A 21,808-nucleotide genomic window follows, 5' to 3' on the forward strand; every position below is an offset into this window, starting at 1 on the left:
TATATATAAATGTGCACATGTAGGCACAGAGGAAGCAGCTGATTGCAGAACAAAAGGCAATTGGCCAATCTATCCTATCTGGCAACTAAGTATGATTTCAGTGACAAAAGAGAACATTGAATTGTTGCAGGGTTTGTTTGGTGATTACTCGTATGAGTCTTGTTTAATTTAAATCTCTACTTACTAAATCTTTACTTGAACATTCTCTGGTAAAGTGAGAATGGCATCATAAAAGGTAGCAGAAAAGTACCTTATGTTGCTGGAAATATGCTCCCCCTGAAAACCACATGTTGTGTTTAATACTAATCAAGCTAATTCACAACGGTGTTATTCAAATAGACCCAGCAGGGGAGTTACAATCCAAAATGAAAGCTCCACCATCTTGAAAGATGGAAGCTCAGAATAGATGAAAACTGACATCAAAAGAAAAATATATGTGTGCATTTCATTTTAAAACAATATCTATTGACTCTCAGTAATGACTTTGCATTTTCAATCAATAGTCATAATATACATCTTAGTTAGATCATATTTTTTCCCTTTCGGCAAATATAAAAGCTGAGACACCCAGACAAAATTCTCACCAAGCTCTGCTGTTCCATCCAGCTAAAATCTGTTAACTGACAGCCATTTTTTGACTCTTCTCTCCTGCAAAGCTCCTGGTTAACTTCAGCCTCCGTAGCTCAGTTAACCTCATTCAAGTGACAAGGAGTAGTGGATTTTATTAAATAGCTCCGATTATCCCAAAATGTGTTTTCAGTCAGGCAAGAGTGACTTTAACTAATGTGAAATATTTCACCAGGGAGCAACTGCAGTCCAAAACAATCATTAAAATGGATGGAGATACATCTTTCGAAATAAATGTGTCTGTTGCTCCTGGTCTGCTAGACTTCCTAATAAGAAATTGTTTCCTACTACATGGACTCTAAAGTTGTGAGCATTAACACAATAGCAATAATAAAGCATTCATGTATTCTGTAGGGGGAATAATTTATGCACTTCCATTAAGTTATTTACATGGATGGGCATTACTGTTATATGGGTGTGGGGTTGTTATTAATGGTGGAATCATTGTAAAACATGAAACTTAAACCATGTATAATGAGAACATGGTGCACATTTTCTATTACAACATTTGATGGACTAGTTACAATTTTCACATACTTACAAGTTTTTAAATACTTCATATAAATATTTTAATTTAAGGAAAGTTTTAGAATTCTTTTTAACTTACGAAGGACAAGGACAAGGGATTTGATTGGCGGCATTAACTAAGTTGACCAATACAGTACAAGTCCACCAAGAAGATCTAGGAAGGACAATTCTATATTTATATAAACTGAGAAAGCATTTTTGGAACATTGTTTAAATAAATGGATTTCAGAATTTTTTGTTCAAATAAACAGTTTTTAAGAACAAGTTATTCAAGCCTTTTCCAGAGTCTGGAAGGAGACCCAAACTGTCACCCTTACTTGAGAGACAACTGGATGTTACCTACCTACCTACCTACCTCCATCCATCCATCCATCCATCCATCCATCCATCCATCCATCCATCCATCCATCCATCCATCCATCCATCCATCCATCCATCCATCCATCTTCCTACTGTTTATCCCATTGTGCTCAGGAGGGCTGATTGTGCCTATCTCCAGCTGTTCTGACAACAAAGAAACTATAAAAGGGCAAATCGTACAATGAACTGGAAGCTGCAGAAACACCAGTGTCACTGTCCACAGTGAAGTCAATTTAGCATTAACATTGATACAGGCTGCATTCAGGTTTGTTCTGTGAGGTGTGAATTGAACTCTGATGCGGACCAAAGAAGCAAACTCTGGTCTGCCTAAAATTCTCGGTCTCTGTTCAGTTCAAGTGAACCCCTTTTGCAGATCAAACGCATTTGAGAAAGCAAAGTGCACTGGAGACTGCTCCATAAGCAGGAAGTGGACGATAGCCTAGGCCATTCTGGGTAGATATGCAATCAAAACAAGTCTAGTGCTAAATGGCTCATGGTGCTTTGCCAAAACCAAAAAAAGAAATCCTACAACCACTACAACCTCACGCCACTCCATTTTTGCTTACATTTTGTCAAGAAGGAAGTAACATTCAGTGCCATCTTAAGATGTTTTCGTGTTGTTTCCTTCAGTGGTTCTTGGTGAAGCACCAGCTGAGGTGAGGGGGTAAGCAGGTTGCTGAAAGGGTTTGGTTCGTTTGACGCAGTGCAGTGTGAACGTGAACAGCACTAGTTAAAAAATGGTGAAGTTTTGGTTCCCAATCGAACAGAGTATCAGTCTGTTAAGTGTAAGAAACCATACTAATAGTATGTGACCACTAAACCAGCACCTTTAAACTTGACTGGATCTCACCAAATAAGAAGCCCAGCGGCTTCTAAAAAAGGCTTTTAAAGTAAGAGGCAACAAGTATTGAAATATTTTGCTACAACAACCGAGTGTGGAGGAGTCAATACGAGGCTTTTGATCCTAAGAACCCCGCACCAGCTGTCAGGCATAGTGGTTCTTTTATCATGCAGTGGAGCTGTTTCACTGTCAGTGTTAGTGGCCCCTTTCACAAAACATTTGAAGTCAACGTTAATCACAGCAACACATTGTCTCAAATATGTTTGCCAACATGGGGTTTAGATGTAGCAAATACAGATCATATCTGTGGAGCAGTGCGTCAACCATAACCCCTCCCATCAACACACATTAGATGGCTCAAAGTCTGTCCACGGTAAGGATCACTGGACTTCAGCCATCACATCAATGTGTTTCTACGGTAAAATGGTACATTCATTTCTAAGTAGATCTCCACATCTACCTTCCTGAACTCTAAACAGGTGGGTTTTTAGCTTTGATTGACAATTTGATTGTATTTATATTTGTTGCTGCCTCTTGGCCAGGACTCCCTTGAAAAAGTAGCTTTAACCTCAATGTGTTTTTTTTATTTTTCAGTATCTTTAGTTTTCTGGAGGTTTGTTCCAGATTTGTGGTGCATAGAAGCTGAATGCTGCATCCCCATCATTGGTTCTGATCCTGGATGCAAAGCAGACCCAAACCAGAAGACCGACGAGGTCTGGAAGGTGATACAACAGCAGATCTTTAATGTATTGTGGTGTTAAGACGTTCAGTATCATAAAGTCTATTCTCTGAGCAACAAGGAGCCAGTTTAGACACTTTAGAATCGAGTTGATGTGCTCTATCTTCCTGGCTCTATTGAGAACACCAACATCAGTTTTCTGGATCAGCTGAAGCTGTCTGATTTGTTAGGCAGACCTGTGAAAATGGTATTGCAGTAATCAATGTGACTAAACAAACATGAGTTTCTCTAGTTCTTGCTGAGACATTAGTCCTTTAATCCTGAAATGTTCTTCAGACTATTAATTGTCTTTGTGTCTCTGAAGGGTCAGGTCTGAGTCCATCACTACACCCAGATTTCAGGCCGGCTCACTAGTTTCTAGTTGTAATGGTTTATAAGAGGCACTTATTTGAGCCTGTGTGGATTACTTCCTGCAATCCAATCTTGTTTTAAATTCACTGACGTTGTCGTAAAATCATTATGCCCTGGCAAAAGAATTCCGATTAATATTTAAAGGCACCGAATCAATACAACATTCATGACAAGTGATAATCATTATGTTTTTACCTTTTGAAATATGTACATATTCAGTCTAATGTAATTCTTTTTTAAACGGCAAAACTACAGCTGCTGCATTCAGGTCAATATTAAGCCACTGAGACCTTCACGTGTTTTTTCAGGCCTGACTTTTTGTCAATAAAAGTCATAAACCTGCCTTTCACTTGTATCACTGCTGTCCATAGAACCAAACTGTCAGGGAGTGGTTGGTTTAGGTGAGGAAGTGGACGCAGGTAGACCCAGGATGTAGTGAAAAATGATTAATTTAATGATGACAATCCACACAAGGAACAGAGAACACAGGGAAACAGGCATCCACAGGAACAGACAACATAGTATGACAAGGATCCAACAAAAAACACAGACAACAGGTGAGACTAAATACACATGGGGTAAACAAGGGAACAAGACACACCTGGGAGACAATCAATGCAGACGCAGAGACAGGACTCACAGGGAACAGGATAACACAGAAAACTCAAAAATAAACACTTAGAAACACGGATCACGACACAAACAATATTATCAATTATGGTGCTTTTTCAAGCAAAAAATGTATGTGACCAAGATGAGAAAGGTATTAAATATTGTATCTTAAATATGATCCCAAAATCTTCTAAATAGTTAATGTAGTATAATAAGATGGCATTAATTTAAATACATTTATAAAAATGTAAGGAATTATGGGACAATGGAAACCCTGCACCTGATACTTACTTCTGCACTGGAGCCAGTGGGGTTGAAACTGCTATGACAAATATGTTGTTGAAAATAAAAATATAAAATGCAAATTTATGCTCAAGATGCATAGAAGGCAGTTTCTTGGTTACAGGCCTATTAAGCTTGTTGTGTATCTAAATCCACCATGAAACCACCAGTCAAGCAGGATGAAGATTATTCTAATTTTCAGTATTAGGAGGTATCCCTCTTTGGATCGTCAAAAACGCTGATAATTTTCAGACTCATTCCAAGCCTATGTACTGATTTATCCTCAAATCTAAATCCTGACCTGAGCAGCAAGTACATCATTTATCAGGAGTAAAAAATCTATTTTCTTTAGACTTACTCCAATCCGATTATCGCTTGAATCTTTTTCCATAAAAGTTGTGAGGGTGTGTGATGGAACTGGATACTACTTCTTTAAAATCTAAAGCCAATCAAAATACATTAGAACCATTAAAAATTCAAGAAAGCACTGTGTGCTGGATATTATAATTTAATCATAAAGAGAAATGCAGGTCAAAGCAGTAACAGACAGGGGCAGAGCAAACTGCACTCACAAATGCTGCTGAATAAACCATAATTATTATTTTATACATTTTCTTACACTAAAAAGCTCAATAAATAGAACTCAAAGGTATAATTTATGCCCATAGTGATGGTGTAGTGTTCAGATATGCAGTATCAGCAAAAAGTTTAAAAAAAACTCACTAAGGACAGTACTGTCATGTTAATTATATGCCTTTTAGGATGCATTTGAAGCCACTTGTTTTTCAGGGTGTGATAATTACGCAGTGAGCAACTTAGAGAAATTTTAAAAACAACTATTGCTTGCAAGTTTAGATCTATTGCAAACTTCCTCTAATCCACATTATGTCAAATTTTTAAATACAGTACAGACCAAACGTTTGGACACACCTTTTCATTCAAAGAGTTTTCTTCATTTTTGTAACTATGAAAATTGTAGATTCACACTGAAGGCATCAAAACTATGACTTAACACATGTGGAATTATATACTTAACAAAAATGTGTGAAACAACTGAAAACATGTCTTATATTCTAGGTTCTTCAAAGTAGCCACCTTTTGCTTTGATTATTGCTTCACACACTCTTGGCATTCTCTTGATGAGCTTCAAGAGGTCGTCACCTGAAATGGTCTTCCAATGGAGTTCCCAGAGATACTTAGCACTTGTTGGCCCTTTTGCCTTCACTCTGCGGTCCAGCTCACCCCAAACCATCTCAATTGGGTTCAGATCCAGTGACTGTGGAGGCCAGGTCATCTGGCGCAGCACCCGTCACTCTCCTTCTTGGTTAAATAGTCCTTATGCAGCCTGGAGGTGTGTTTGGGGTCATTGTCCTGTTGAAAAATAAATGATGGTCCAACTACACGCAAACCGGATGGAATAGCATGACGCTGCAAGATGCTGTGATAGCCATGCTGGTTCAGTATGCCTTCAATTTTGAATAAATCCCCAACAGTGTCACCAGCAAAGCACCCCCACACCATCACACCTCCTCCTCCATGCTTCACGGTGGGAACCAGGCATGTAGAGTCCATCCGTTCACTTTTTCTACGTCGCACAAAGACACTGTGGTTTTAACCAAAGATCTGAAATTTGGACTCATCAGATCAAAGCACAGATTTCCACCGGTCTAATGTCCAATCCTTGTGTTCTTTAGCCCAAACAAGTCTCTTCTGCTTGTTGCCTGTCCTTAGCAGTGGTTTCCTAGCAGCTATTCTACCATGAAGACCTGATTCACACAGTCTCCTCTTAACAGTTGTTGCAGAGATGTGTCTGCTGCTAGAACTCTGTGTGGCATTGACCTGGTCTCTAATCTCAGCTGCTGTTAACCTGCGATTTCTGAGGCTGGTGACTCGGATGACCTTATCCTCCGCAGCAGAGGTGACTCTTGGTCTTCCTTTCCTGGGGCGGTTCTCATGTCAGCCAGTTTCTTTGTAGCACTTGGGGACACTTTCAAAGTTTTCCCAATTTTTTGGACTGACTGACCTTCATTTCTTAAAGTAATGATGGCCACTCGTTTTTCTTTACTTAGCTGCTTTTGTCTTGCCAGAATACAATCACTCTATTCAGTAGCTGTGTGTCCACCTGACTTCTGCACAACACAACTGATGGTCCCAACCCCATTTATAAGGCAAGAAATACCACTTCTTAACCTGACAGGGCACACCTGTGAAGTGAAAACCATTTCAGGTGACGACCTCTTGAAACTCATTAAGAGAATGCAGTGTGTGCAAAGCAGTAATCACAGCAAAATGTTGCTACTTTGAAGAAACTAGAAAATAAGGTGTATTTTTAGTTGTTTTACATTTTTTTGTTGTGTTAATTCATAGTTGTGATGCCTTCAGTGTGAATCTACAATGTCAATAGTCATGAAAATAAAGGAAACCCGTTGAATGAGTAGGTGTGTCCAAACCTTTGGTCTGTACTGTTGATCCTAAAATATATACATCAATCCCCATGAAGGTATTTCAGAGAGTTGTATCTCAACTGGGGCTGCACTATACGCCATGAATATATCATTATCGCAAAATCAGTGTGTGTAGTATTCATATCACAAAGGACAGCTTGGTGTGCAATAAGTGTTGGCTATTATATTCAAAGTGTTCTGAACTTTTATTTTATGCCAGTGTAATATTTAGCCTGTTGGACAGAGTTTGTGTCTGGTGTGAGCAGATGCTCACACCAGACACAAATGACATTGCCAAAATTCTAAAGGTCACAGAGTGATGAAAACACACTATGACCTTGATACCGTCATTGCAATATTTACCAATATTATTGCCATCACAAGGTTTTCTAATATTGTGCAGCTCTAATCTCAACCACACTTTTTTCGGCCCTGAACAACCTTTTAGCATATTTCTGGATATGTATTCAATTCATATTTGATTCAATTAAGATAAATGTACTTATATAGCACCAGTTCACAACAAATGTTCTCTAAAGACAGTTTGCAAAAAAATAATTTAAATTAAATCACACATACATTCTAGGGCTGTGTAATAATATCAATTTTGCGATATATATCGATATTTTCTTTCCTAGAAAAAAAATCGATATTCATCCGCAAGTATCGTAACATCCAACTGTCACCTTGCTCACTCACTGCTTGCTTCGCCGGGAGAGTGATTCGGTCATCAGGCTTAGAGTGATTCCTTCAGATGTTAAGTGTCAAGGTTAAAAAGGTATCAAACTATCCAGAGCAGGGTACTTGGTGAACTTTATTTACTTTACAAATGCATGTTAGCTACAGTTTGTACTGTTTCAATTAAAAGAAACATGTTTTCTCACCACTTCTTTGATTCATTTTGTCCAGCTGTCGACTTTAAGTCTGTGTCCATGTCCAACCAAAGCCAGGTATTGTGTAGTTGGTGCTTTTAATCAGTTTTTAGTTAAATTAATTCAATCGAACTCTATAACAGTCACAAAATGTCACCAAAATCACTCTGTCCCTCTAAAATCTTTCAGAAAATTGCAAAAGTGTATTGAATTGTATCGCTTGCTGAATATCGCAATATATATCAAATCGTGAGCAGAATATCGTGTATCGTATCGTGAGATTATTGTATCACTACAGCCCTAATACATTCCAATTGGTCCTAGTTATAAAACAGAACAGTATGCTGTATTCAATCTACTTCTGCATCAGTCTTCACTCCGCCTGTATAAATACACCCGCCACGCGGTCTGAACCAGCCATGAGGGGAAAAGATGTTGTATTTCATGCATCGTGCCAATAATTTTAAGGATGCCTACTGGTCACCCAAAAAACAATAAAAACCTGGACATTATCATCAATCAATGAAATCCCCTTGGATGCCACAAACCCAACTTTAAAATTGGACATTATGTTTTTAGCACTTAGCACTCATCAACAACTCACAGGCGGAAGTGAGAACATTGCGCAACATAAATAATAACCCTCCTGGAACATGGTGCGCTAAACAGTAAAACAAAGTTTCAAGATTTGCCTCAAGGAATTTTAATAGTTGAGGTACTCAAATCATTTGAGGAATCATCACAGCCCTATTGCTGATGATAGCGATCTACAGAATTGTAGCCACAGCTGCCCTGCGGCAGTCTGACAGGAGCAAGGCAGCCGTACCATGCCATCAACACATCTGACCACCAGCAAGCAAGGTGGGTGAATTGTCTTGCACAAGGACACAAATGACCGGTTACAGACAGAATAATGAAGAGGGGATTTTCTTGAAATTCTTCAACTTCACTGGAAATGAAGAACTTGCTGGTTGGAACTTGGATCAAATTGGATGTTTCCTCAAAAAAGTGATACCTAATACACATTAAATAATTTTTGGACTGGAAAATACAAATTAGCACCAAGCTTCTGGAATGCCCTGGCCTCAACCCAAAAGCAACGTGGGGGCTATGTTTAAAAGCGGGGCATCTGCCAGAGACCAACAAGCTGAATGGAGCTCTGCCAGTTCCACCAAAAAGAGTGGTCAGATCTCCACCCAGGTTTAGGCCAGAATCTTGAGGACCCCTTTATTGTTTTGGAAGTAGTTTCCCAAGTATTCAGGTCTCCCTAAAAAGAAGAGTTGAAATGTATTATTAAAAGCCAAACATTTCTCTGACATTCATCAGTGTTGAGAGATTTAAATGTTTGTAGGTTGATGAATATGAGAATGGCAGGAAATCATAAGACCTTGTATCTTCTACCTGCTCATTTTTGAACAAAGTATGTAAAATTGTATGTCAATTGGCATTATTATTTGTTTTATTTTTTCTGTTTTTACTTTTTGTCTACCTGAAAAAAATTAATTCATCAGTGTGTTTGAACTTCTCACAGACACACTCAGACTTTATCTTCTTGCTTAGAAACTGAACAAGGCCAACCTGTCTGTTCTGCAAGAAATTTTCAATTTACTAAGTGTATCAAGCACTAATAGTGTCTCGAGGCTTGAAGCTATTCTTCTGCATCCTGAAACAAATTCTCTATGGTCATCTTCATTATAAAATGATCTGTTTAAAAAACTGCGCTAGTCAAACCCCACTTAATATCACTAGGGCTCACTAAGTCATTAAATGAGACCACCAACTGTGTTTTGATTAAATGATTAAATAGCGCACGTTTATAAGAGGCTTTTACGTTATTAACTTCTGTCTAAAACTGCAACATCACACATCGCTATACAGAAGATTAGCGGGGGTCAGACTACTCATTATAATATGTCACTCAGTGCTTTTTATGGGTAATTGCAGGGGAATGGAAAATGTGAACCCTCATTTTCATCTTCTCGGGTGGCATTTGACCTGCTGTTGTAAGTACAAAGAAAGCTGCTGCGTGACATCAGCTTTTACATTCATCCAGCGGTAAAGGAATAAGCAGCTGAGACCAAACCAAGTTTTCTTGACTGGCGTGTTTGCATCAAGATTATGTGCATCAACAAAACAAAGAGAAAGTAGTTTAGTTGATTGTGACAAAATAACCACTTCACTTAATGATGACAAGTAAAGGCTGTGTGAATTAAAGATGAATGTTCTCGGTTTTGGAACATTTGTTCTTTCTATATGAAGAATAAAATAAAAAAGGGGGATTGATCACTGTAGCTCTTATTAATATCAGTAATTGCAAATACAGGAAGGTGTAAGGAACTCTTAATGTAGTGATGGCATAATTCACCCTTGGGAATCCTATTTGCACAATGTGTTGCTTTCCATATTGGCAAATTGTTTTTTGTTTTTTGTTTTTCTTAGCTAAGGGTTGCTCTTATTTTCAGAGAGACTTCCTGGTTCGATAGAGGTGAAAACTGGTTATAATCGATTTTTGGAGCTAAAAAATAATCGGTATAAAGTCAAAACGAGAAAAGAGGGAGCAGAATTATATTTTTTGTATCCACCACACTGGTGATCAGGACATTTCTCTCCTGGATACATGAATTCACACCTGCATTTGTAAATATTTGTGGGGCTTTTTCAGAATATTATAAGTAAAGCTCCATGTTTCCATTTTGTCTTCATTCTCCTACTTACATCACATGTTTTTAACTCCATACCATGCATTGAGAAAAAAGTCACTGTTGAATTTCTTTTTATAATTGTTTTATGCATTTCATCACCAGCTTCCCTGTTCCAGCATAGCGTTCCTACTGTGTGAAGCTGGTCAGAGTTGATGGAAACATGAATAGATCTGCATACCATGCAGTTCTAAAAGAAAAAAAACAGTTAGAGGATGGAAATGACATGAGACTGGAAGAATTTAATCTTTCAGAAGGACATTAACTCAAAAAATACAGTCAGAGCAAAAACAGGATGGTTAAAATCATTCAGACGTATCAACTGTTAGAATGGCCCTGTCAAAGTTCAAACATAAAGTAAATTGAGAATTTGTGGAGGACGTAATGTAAGCTGTAGTCTTTTAGATTTTGATTTGTAAAGTGATACAATAAATAAAACTATGCTCTACTTTCTTTAACCAGTATTTTTGTTTACAACTGTAAATGCGTTGAGATTTGTCCTTCCAATTTGACAAAATGGAAAACAGTTCAATGGAGTTTGAATACTTTTTGTACCACTGAAAAATCACATTGAGCCTTGATATTTCGGCATCTTGCAACTAAAGTTAATTGTCTGAAAGAGTTAAAAACTCCCTCATGCATTTTTCAAGAGCGCTTTTGCATGACTACTCTCTGAACCTACATTGCAGGCATATGTAGATTTTAGGTTAATTCTGGACTCAGACTCTATAAATGTTCTCACACAGTATTAAAATCCCAAACACAAAAACCAGAGTGGCACAAACGCTTGACTTTTACAACCTGTTTTCTGCAAGACCTCTCTTTCTATTCCTACATGCTTTAAACACAATTTTACAACAAATCTGCTTCAATGTTTTTTTTTTGGGGGGGGGGTTTCAATTTTATACCATATACCATCTGCATTGATCTAGTGTCAGTAATAATAAATAATAATAATATATATGTGTGTGCGTGTGTGTGTGTGTGTGTGTGTGTGTGTGTGTGTGTGTGTGTGTGTGTGTGTGTGTGTGTGTGTGTGTGTGTGTGTGTGTGTGCGTGTGTGCGTGTGTGTGCGTGTGTGTGTGTGTAAAAGCTGTGTAACAAGACACAGAAGCCCATTTAAAACTGGGAAACCCAGCTTTACAAATGACAATAGTGACAAACCTTTCTGGCTCCAAGGGAATCTACCTGCTCTACCAACAGCGGCCCTGCCTCAGTGAACAGCTCAGTGAGATGCTTCTCGACATATCGCTTCAAGACTACGTCATGGGAAAGCCACAAAAAAAAAGAGCCTGCCACTATACAGTATGCATGACATCACTGAGAATTTTCCTTCCTTCTAAGATGTGTTTCAGCAGATGCTTAATAGCAGAGCACAGCAATGCTCTGTGGAGTGATAACAACAAGCAGAAAGTGAACAGGCAAAAAGTAGGCCTGACTTATGAAAACACACTTGAGGTTTTGAGGTGCAATGACGTCACAGCCAGAAATATTTACAGAACTGATCTCATTTTGTAACATCCGCACAATTCAAGAAAACAGGCTACTGCTGCGGAAATTGTCAGTCTCCCTCAGCTCTCTTTGAAACGGTGGGATGAATAGTAATTTACCCTAAATGATCAAGATAGATACATAGATGCCTCCCAATGAATGCTGCCCTGACGACGGGTGCCATTTATTTGCCTTCGGGATAAATTTGATGGAGATTTATGGGATTCATGGCCAACCTGTATATATTGTCTTGACAGATTCAAATGGTGTTGGAACCTTCTCACATGCAACATCTGTGTGCATGAATGTGTGTGCATGTGTGTAAAGCCTTCAGAAAGCTTTGTGTCTCAGACCTGGCATGTAAAAGGAAAACGGAGGACAACGCAAGAAATTGTGTTTCCACAACGTGACTGCATTCAAAAGCCTGAAAACTGTAATTTGAGATATGAATTCATTACACGGCTTTTTCATCCTCAGCGCTAGCAAAAGACTGGTTGATGAAAGGGGCATAATGTGGTGCCACAGCGCCCCTTAGCGGCGAACAGAAGAGCCGATTTTGTTTTCAGCATTTGTTTCTTTACCGTCTGTGTCACAAAGAAGCGTGGCAGCTGCTGCAGGGTCGGGGCTGTGGACGTTTTGCACCTTCTTCTTCGGAGTCCGAGTGTGGAATGTTGCTGCTGGGTTGTGCTCCCGTAGTGCGAGGGCCCGCGCAGGCGGCCGCGGAGACCTGTAGGTTTGCTGGCATTTTGGTTTCTTCTCACGGCATCAGTGAAACCAGATAAAAAGTGTTGAAACTTGGTCTGAAAAAATCAAGAGGAGACCAAATATTTATGAAAGCTGCAGCTTTGGGAAGACTTGTTGATCTGAGCTTTTTTATGGTCTCATTGGCCAATTTCACCATACATCTCTTCTCTAGGCATTTTACAAGATAAAACAAAGAGATGAGCTAAATCACATTAAGTTTCTAAGGACAGTTGGTGAAAAGTTGTCAGGCTAAGGAAGGCCAGTCGATTGCATCGAGTCATTCCCACACATACCTCATGACTCAAGCTGTTTGGTTTGCAGCCTAAAAAGCTCACATCGGGTGCGCATATCGGCGTTTTTGCTCACATGTGCCTATATATGTATTCATGTGTGCGCGCGGCTCGTTCTAAGGGGAGATTACTGGATAGAACGCGCGACTCGAGTGACGAAAACGTTTAAATTTAAAGGTGGAATGGTGAGCGACACGTTAGAGGGGAGCAACGTTTCTACCCGCGAGAAACACACCGGGGGAGAGAGAGACAGAGAAAGAGAGAGGGTGGGTGTGTGTGTGTTTGCGCGCCCTCGTGTGTGTGTGCGTGTGTGTGTGTGTGTGTGTGTGTGTGCGTGCGTGTGTGTGAGAGTGTGTAAAAATGAGAGTGGAAAAACAGCCTGTGGCTCCTCAGTGAATATTCCCCTCACGCTCCTCTCCTTCTATGTAGGGCATGCAGCAGGTTGTGTGTCGAGGACTCGGACGAACGACGGAGCGAACCTGCCGCTATGCTCTACTTTGAGAGGGAAGGCGAAAGAAATCAGGCTAAATAGGAACCGCCGAGGCAAAGCAGTCGCCGAACATTCAAAGACAGGAGTTAATAACTAATAAGATTATTATTATTATTATTATTATTATTATTATTATTATTATAAAAGAAAACTCAAATCTTCTCACCCCATTCCCGTGACACATCTCTCCAGGCGGCCAGGTGGAGATGACATTGCAGCCTGTTACTCCATTCGGGTGGGAATAACACACGTCTCCCTCGTCAGATTAATCCATCCATTTCTTCTCCGTCCAGAAGGCACCATAAAACTGCTAAATCCACCTGTCTGGTTCTGAAGACCAGCCACCCCCCAACCCCCCTCCGCCGCTGCCGCCACCTCTCTCACCCTCCTCCTCCGGTAAGGTAGTGAAAGCCTTTCCTCTCCCGCTGAGGCGTCAGAACCGGTCCATTTAGCCGAAGCCGTTTGACGCGCGGCTGTCAGTCAGACCTCAGAACAGCGCTTGTTTTTGGGGGGATCTCCAGCGGCAGCCCCGCGCGTTCCGCAGTGAGAGGGCTCGTGGACAGGTCCGCGCGCGCCTCCTCCTCCACCTCCTCTCCTCTCCTGTCCTCCTCCGTTTCCTCCTCCTTCTTCTTGCGCCTCTCTCCGGATTCTTAGAGACTGAAGGGGGGATTCCGTCACAAATAACATCAAAACACACAGAGAGGGAGAAGGAAGAAGAGGAAACAATCCACGCGCACTCTCTCGCTCTCTCCTTTCACTCTTGCCTCCGCTCTCCCTCTCTTTCTCCCTGCTTTTCCCTCAGAGCTAAGCTCGCCTAACAATTTAAAACAAGTTTAAAACGGGTCGACTTATTTTTTTATTTTATATTGTAGGCTTCTCTGCTTGCGCGACAGAGGAGATTCTCGGCGTCCCGGCGGAGAGAAATGAGGGAAATGTTCTCCGGCAGTCTCTTTACCCCCGCAGCCCGCCCACGCTTCGCTGGCTGGAGGTACTTACACATCAGCCTGGTTAATTAAACATATAGTGGGGGTAGAGGGGTAGTGGCGATGGGCGCAGACTTCATCTTCCCGTTGTGAATGAGAAAATATAGACTGGATCTATGTAGTTAACAGTGTCAGTGGCGCCTCTAGAGAGTTTTGCAAAGGGCGGATGGGGGCCGTTAATACAAGTAAATTACATGGAAAATGTGAACATTACATAAGAGTGGTTAAAAACCTGCTACAATAGCATAAAAATCCCCTGTTTTCTTCCCAAAGAGAGTAAGCCATAAAAATAATGCAAAGTAAGCTGACTGATCATACAGTGACTATATGAATGGAAAGTTGAGTCGAAGGAGAAATTATGGTAAAGAAAAGGTGCATTGGCAACATAGGTAGTCGCAAGACTGATAAGATTGCACAAGACTTTCATAAGGCTCAGACGGTGGCTGGAGCTTCGTCACATGGACACACTCAGAACGGAGCTACAGCTGTGCCACTTTGTGTTTATCACATCCTCAACTAGACACAACACCAGAGTCCTACATTGTTTTAGGCGAAAAGGGAATAGTTTGCTGTACAGTGGTTCAAAGCATTTTTCCAGATTGAATCAAATTTAGCAAATCATTTAGTGAACCCCAGAGGTTATGGGAAAAGAGTGGGAATCCAGCCTGTTCCAGGTGGAATTTTGTCTATGGGGACATTTTAGAGCATTTCATGCTTTCCTGTGCTAACAAGCCTCCTGAGAGCTTTCCACACTGACCAAAGTACCTGCCTTAATTACCGCTATCAGTGTTTTTGATTGGCTAGCAATCCTTTCTTACCTAAACTCCTAGGAGCCAGGCTACATATTTACTTAAAATGCTATTCTGTCTGAAAGAAACTTCATTGTGGCTTTGCATTAGCTGTAAGCCATGCCCAGGTGAAAAATACACAAAGTATGTTACATTTTAGCATACTTGAAGCCAGACTAATCATCAGTATATTTGAAGTGTGTTATTTTGGAACAACAAATTTTGTACTTAGTGTATTTTAATAGTAATTAAATGGTAGAAAATCACAATTTAAAGTGTACTAAGGATACTATAAAGCATATACTTTGTATGCTTTAAGTACATGGCTTTTTATGTAATATAAACATGCTTGATCAGTATATCTTAAGTGTACTATTTTTGTGATCAAATTACATTTAAAATATATTTAGAATGTATTTTAAGTATATAAACATTACATATTTTTTATATTAGTAGTGGGATCACAGGATGCTACAATTACACTTTGGTTTAATATAATTGCTAATGAAGTACACTTTTTAGTTACTTAATGTCTTTTATTATTGTTTTTTGCCACTGTGTACATTACATGCTTCATACACACTGCAGTACTGCCAACACATCAGGACACCAGAACACAGAAGGATCAATTACAACACACTTTCCGGCTGAAAAAACTTACATTGTGTCTATATTTTCCTTTTTCACAAGTACATTACTAGTATACTATCACAGAATTGTACAAATTGTCAATATATTAAACATCTACAGACAACATGCTTATGAAAATTAGCACAATAAAACAATAGATACAGTGGTTCTTAACCCCAGTCGGTCTGAGAAATGAGAAGGGTTCGGTGAATGCGCATATGAAACTGGGGGGGTTCGGTACCTCAAAAAAGGTAAAGAACCACTGCTTTAGAGGAAATGTGAAAACTAAAAAAACTATTGTATTAATTCAATGTCACAGCATTCCTTCAGACAAACTGACATTTCTCCTTCCTAAGAACAGTGAGGATCAACGACAGAACATTCCCATTCACTGCACCACTGCATTTAACAGAAATCTAGAGAAAAAGAACAATAGAGCAATTAAACAGAGAAGGCATTTGTATTTTAAAGAAGACAGAAAAATGGCAAATAAAACAATAATACTTACAATTTTAAGACATTGTGGACTCGCCATGTATGTGACATCATAAGAACTAATGATGATTGGGACCGGATGCCTGGGGTGGAAAAACATTTCTGGGTGACTTATTTGCCTGTTTATGTTAGAAGTAGAAAAAAATAGTCAGCAATGTCATAGAATCAGTTGATGTTGGCATTAACTATGAAGTTGTTTCAAGTGTGAACTTAAGGGAGACAAACTACCTTAAAATCTTTCCATCCATGATCTGAACACRCTGAWYCTTGCAGGGTGGTGAGGGGGCTGGTGGTGCCCATCTCTAGCAGTCATCAGATGAGAGGCAGGGTTCACCCTGGACAGGTCACCAGTCCATCACAGGGCCCTGAAAGCCAACAACAAATGAAATGTATGAAAGAGAAATGGTAGAATAAGGGGAATAAATTCTGCCAAATTATTTTCAATATTTTTCCAGATTTTGACGTATGTTAAGCATTTAACAAATGTATTAAATGCTTAACATATTTGTTAAGCATTTAGTGTTGGAAACACACCAGTTTTTGCTGTTGTTAGAAATGTAGTCAGCTGCTCAGTGTAAAAAGAAAAATAAAAGCCTTCCATCATGAAGACGATGTGGAAGTTCATCCTCAGAATTCTTTGGTGATCTGGTGGAGCCAGAGCCTCTTCTGAGACAGGAAAGTCTTTAGGTTTTCTAATTCCTGATCCCTGGCTTCCGCTTTCATCTTAATTTGCTTAGACTGCAAAAATATATATAACTCCATTCATCATTCAATGATGAATGAGTTATAACCACAGTCTCACAATGTCAAAGTCTCTTTGGCATACTGAGCTTAACTAAACCAAGTTAAGTTTATGAAGAAAATTATATTAAGTCTCAACACAGAGATATAGTTAGAGATGCAGTTATAAGATAAAGTTGAATGACTGTTATAATAACAAGCATAAAAATCACCAAAAAAGGCTAACTATTTCTTAAACCAACTTAAGTTTGTTTATATATATACTGCACTGTTTATAATTAAACAAAGATCATTTGCATTTTGAAGCAAACAGCCTTCATCCCTTCGGGCTCCTTTTGTGACTCACATTTCATTTCCTCCCAGTTCTTGTCCTGTTCTGTTATCATCTAACTCGGAGTAGGAGGTCACCAGCTAGAATTGACCAAAACTACTAAATAGGCCCTCTCTACTTTTAAGGCATTATTATGCGAGTAAAAATGGCGAATTTGAACAGCATCTCTTCTCCCCAGTTTCACGATGAGACTGTTCTTCTTTTTATGGCGCGTTTCAAAAAAACTGAAAGTGTGCATTACTGCCACCCTCTGGTCTGGAGTGTGAACTGGAGCTAATGCCGTTCTCTAACAGATTTTACGTCATACATCTGAAAATGGGTTGGATAAAGACAGCTTCCCTGTTTTAGTTCAAAAACTGAAAACAACAGACCATATTCGGAGATATGTAAAACTGAAGATACCTGCTACATTTAGTGTTAAGGACAAGCATTGTTTTTGTTGTAGAACCTCTGTCACTAATCTGTAAATGTTTGATATTTTGAGGCCTAACATATTTATTTATTACTTTATTAAGCAACATTACATTACATCCATCCATCCATTTTCTTTACACCCTTGTCCCTCAGTGGGGTCGGGAGGATTGCTGGTGCCTATCTCCTGCTAACGTTCCGGGCGAGAGGCGGGGTCACCCTGGACAGGTCACCAGTCTGTCACAGAACATTACATTAAGTTCCACTATAAGGATTTTTTTATTATTATTATTTGCATTTTAACAACATAGCAAAAGATTATCAAGGCCCCTAAAAAGGGATTCTTCACTGAGATGCAATTTAAAACTTTCTGAAACTTCAGTATATTTAATAGTTTACTTTTAAAGTTAGCTTTAAGTGAATAAAAAAAACATTCATTTTGAGCATATATTTTAAAATATATGCAAAATATCTTTAAAAGGATTTTGTTTCATTGAGCAAATACATATTTTATAAATTCATACTTTTATTTAATATATTTCTTAAAAGTGTATTGTGGTACAATTAAAGTCATAATGTCAAAATTGGTAAAAGCATGCTGTTAGTATACTTCATATAAATTTATATGTAGTACACTTAAAATGTACTTATGCAAATATAAGTATGTTTGAAATATACTATTGTTTTCACTTGCGTAGTCATCTAAATTAACGGGCACTGCGAAAAATTAATTTATACGCATTTCACAGTTTGAACTGGAAATATTTTGAGCTTTATCAAGATATTTCATATTTTGATAAATTTCAAATATAATGTTAACATTTAACAAGATGCACCTGTGTGTGATTCTGGCGTGACTGGAACACTGTCAGGATTGAGTGACAAACGCAATGAAGGACAATATGATTTATTATTATTTCAGCAATTATTTCTATTTTAAATTAAGTTAAAAAAAATGGCATGGCTGATGTCATGCACTCTACTACAACAACTCACACACTTATTCCTATTTTTCTGTCTTAAAGAAATATATATTGACTGCGCATAAAAACTGACGCGTTCTTCTTCTCTGTCCTCGTGGGCTTCTCTCTCTTGCTGTCGCTTCGCCGAGCGAGTATCGCCTATTCTCGGAAAATGAGGTCGCACGGGGCGGTTAGGCGCACGTGCACAGCACCACTTGTCGTGGCATCACCACCTTGTGCTCACCCAAGCCAAACCCGCGCGCGTGCGTGCGTTCCCGGCGACGATAGTGTCAAGCTGTTGTGTGCGCTCGCGCTCCCCGGTGACGCCTGTCTCCGCGTCAAACGAGCGACGTTCGTTCGCGCCTCCGCTCCTCGTCAACTGCGCACTGAGAAAGAAAAAAAAATTAATATCTGTTGTACCCTAATCTGGCTGTCCCCCGTGTGAAACGCCTCGCGGTCCTTCTGCACAATTACTGCGCGGAAACGTTTATTGCTATGTTGCGTCACGAAGTTTTGTTTTTTCTTAAGGCTCCACGGATGAGATAAGGGAAAACAGAGTCGACGCTTGTGAATTATACAGTCTCAATTAAACATAATTAACAGATGAAAACTGCAGCGCTGGGGGTCCTCGGGGAGCGCTGACAACCCCGTCCTTCCCTCACCCCTCCCCCTGTCCCCCTCTGTCTCTCTCGCATCTCCCCAAGTGTTGCCTTGTGGTCCCATTGCAGACAGATGGTGAAGATAGCCTACTGCAAGGGGTCATGTTGGCCGACTGGGACTGGATGTCATACACTGAATTTCCCTCAGAGGCAAGAAACAAGGCAGCATAAGCAGATCAAAGGGGCTGTTATTAAGGAGCAGTTCACTGCCCTCTTCTTCCCCCTCCGCTTCATCCTCCTTCTATCCCTAGAATGAAAATCTCCACCTGTTGAGGTCCTCTATCCTCCTCCAGATCCGCAGCCTCCCAGGCTTGGAATGAAAGAGATGCATGATTGCATAATGTAGATATAAAAGAGAGGGAGAACGACCACACTGAGCGGATAATGGTTTATTTTTCTTCTTCAGAAAAAAAAAATTAATGGTTCTAAAATATAAAAGAAACAGATAGCTGCGACAGGCCAGAGAAAGCACACCCCCTCCCCCGTGAGGATGACTTTAGAGTATTAACAACGACTTTCATTCTCGAGCTCTTCACCAAAAATTAGTCCCTGTGGAGTCTGGTTGAGGTTGATTTATTCTATATTTAAACACAAAGCTGTTGCCAGGGAAATAAAATCATACATGTGCAGGGCCTTCATAAATAATCTTTTAGAAGCTGTGCTTTTATTAATTACATTGAAGGATATGCATGCCCACAGACCTCTCCCTCTAGTAATTTCTGGGACATGACCTTTCTTGCGGTGCCACATGTACAGAGTTCTTCACATCTCTCTCTGTCTCACTAAACATTCAATCATCATTTAATAGTGACTCACTTCTGCTCTGTCTGCATTGTGTGAACTTTTCTTTTTGGATTGCATTATGTGAACTGAAGAAGTGTCGGTGGTTGGGAGTGAGGTGGACTGGAACCATCTGAACATGTCTGTTTTATTATAATAGATTTATAAGCGGTGGCCTCAGTTGCCATGAATCTTTCATGGATATCTAGCAGTCGGAGGAGAAGTTACCTTAGACATGTCAAGCTGCAGAGACAAAGATGGACGAACATGCAGACAGATCAGTTCAGGTTGCGATGGGCCTCCTACACCCCACTGAGCTGCTTTAACTCTTCATTTCCTTTGTCTAATTAAATTCGATAAGCCTTCGTGCTAAAAGCTTAAAGTGGAATGTGATTATAGAATATTTGAAAAACACGAGAGTCATTATCACTGTGCAGCGTGTCAACAGTGTGCTAACTATTTTGTTATTACTCTGTATAATTATTAAAGTGGAAAGCTCATTTCACTATTATTATTTGGCTAATAGTCAAAAGCCCGGCACTCTACTGTTCCTGGAATGAATCAGACAACAGGAAAATGAGTCTAATTAAAACATCTCCAGCTATGCAACCAGCGAGCAAGCAAAGAAACCAACTGATAAGAAAAAAAAGTTAACAAATAAACAGATAAGCTACAGGGGAGACAGCATGATTACACAAGCCTGACAAAAAAAGAGAGATGTATCTGATTATGTAATTTTTGTATCCATGGGAACTGGGTTTTTCAGTGTCACCACTTTTTTGTTATGTCAGAGGCGCAACCCAGAAACACATGTCTTATGGTTTTCTATTGGTACTGGTGGACAAGCCACATCCATTTATATACAACTGACTGCATTGACTGCACAATCTCAGCCACACATTCAGAGCTGTGACGCTTCCTCATTGATTAATCCCTGCAGCAGTCCATTCAGGGCTCAACTAATGTGGAATTTACTTTAAAGATACCCTGATAATAGGAAATGGAAACCTGCAGTACAAAATACTATGCCTCTTTATGTCGCTTTGAAACTTATGTTTGCATTGTCGATACAGTTTTAAGAATTCAAATTTCAGCATACAGTTTGAACTCCATCCAAGAGTGTGAACTCCAAGTTCCATTCTTGTTGAGAATGGAACTATGTTCCCTGGGGTCTCTTCTTGCCAAACATGCTCAGAAAACTCCGCCCCAAACAGGCCCAGAGGTATGCTAACCATATGTCCCTATCATCTCAAATGACTCATTACAATATGATATGATTCACATGAATAGCATACTTAGCTATATTACAAAACTTTAGTTACCTTTGTTTGCTCTTCTTAACGTCACTGAATCAGATAAAGTGGAGGACAATTTTGTGTCCAAATACTTCATAATTCATTTTATTTGTTTTGTTTATTTCTTTTGAAGATTTAAACCATCTTCCAGTTCCAGTGTAAAATATTCATTAGATTAAAGTTCATTGATCTTTTAGAATGTGTTTATGTGTTATTATTTTGTCATTACCATTGTATTTTGTAACAATGGTCTCAAAACAACAATATTATTGTGTATCGCAATAACTTCTGGAACAATTTATCATCCAGCAAAATTTATCGTGACAGGCCGACATGTATAGTTTTGGTACATCTCTAATGAAA

At 39.4% G+C, this 21,808-nt stretch overlaps 1 protein-coding gene across 1 annotated transcript in view; it reads right to left on the minus strand.

Annotated features, from left to right (window-relative positions):
- LOC108166304 (glutamate receptor ionotropic, NMDA 2A-like) overlaps window positions 1-14,286 on the minus strand; it is a 122,245-nt gene extending 107,959 nt beyond the window's left edge. The window contains exons 1-2 of the mRNA XM_017304851.1: window positions 13,537-14,286; window positions 12,428-12,646 (exon numbers count right to left, since the gene is read on the minus strand). Of these exons, the coding sequence (XP_017160340.1) occupies window positions 12,428-12,646; window positions 13,537-13,554 (237 nt within the window). The 5' untranslated portion in view covers window positions 13,555-14,286. The remainder of the gene's footprint in view (window positions 1-12,427; window positions 12,647-13,536) is intronic.
- Between the last annotated feature and the right edge of the window lie 7,522 nt (window positions 14,287-21,808).

The sequence above is a fragment of the Poecilia reticulata genome, linkage group LG1 (genome assembly GCF_000633615.1).
Source record: "Poecilia reticulata strain Guanapo linkage group LG1, Guppy_female_1.0+MT, whole genome shotgun sequence".
Lineage (NCBI taxonomy): Eukaryota > Metazoa > Chordata > Actinopteri > Cyprinodontiformes > Poeciliidae > Poecilia > Poecilia reticulata.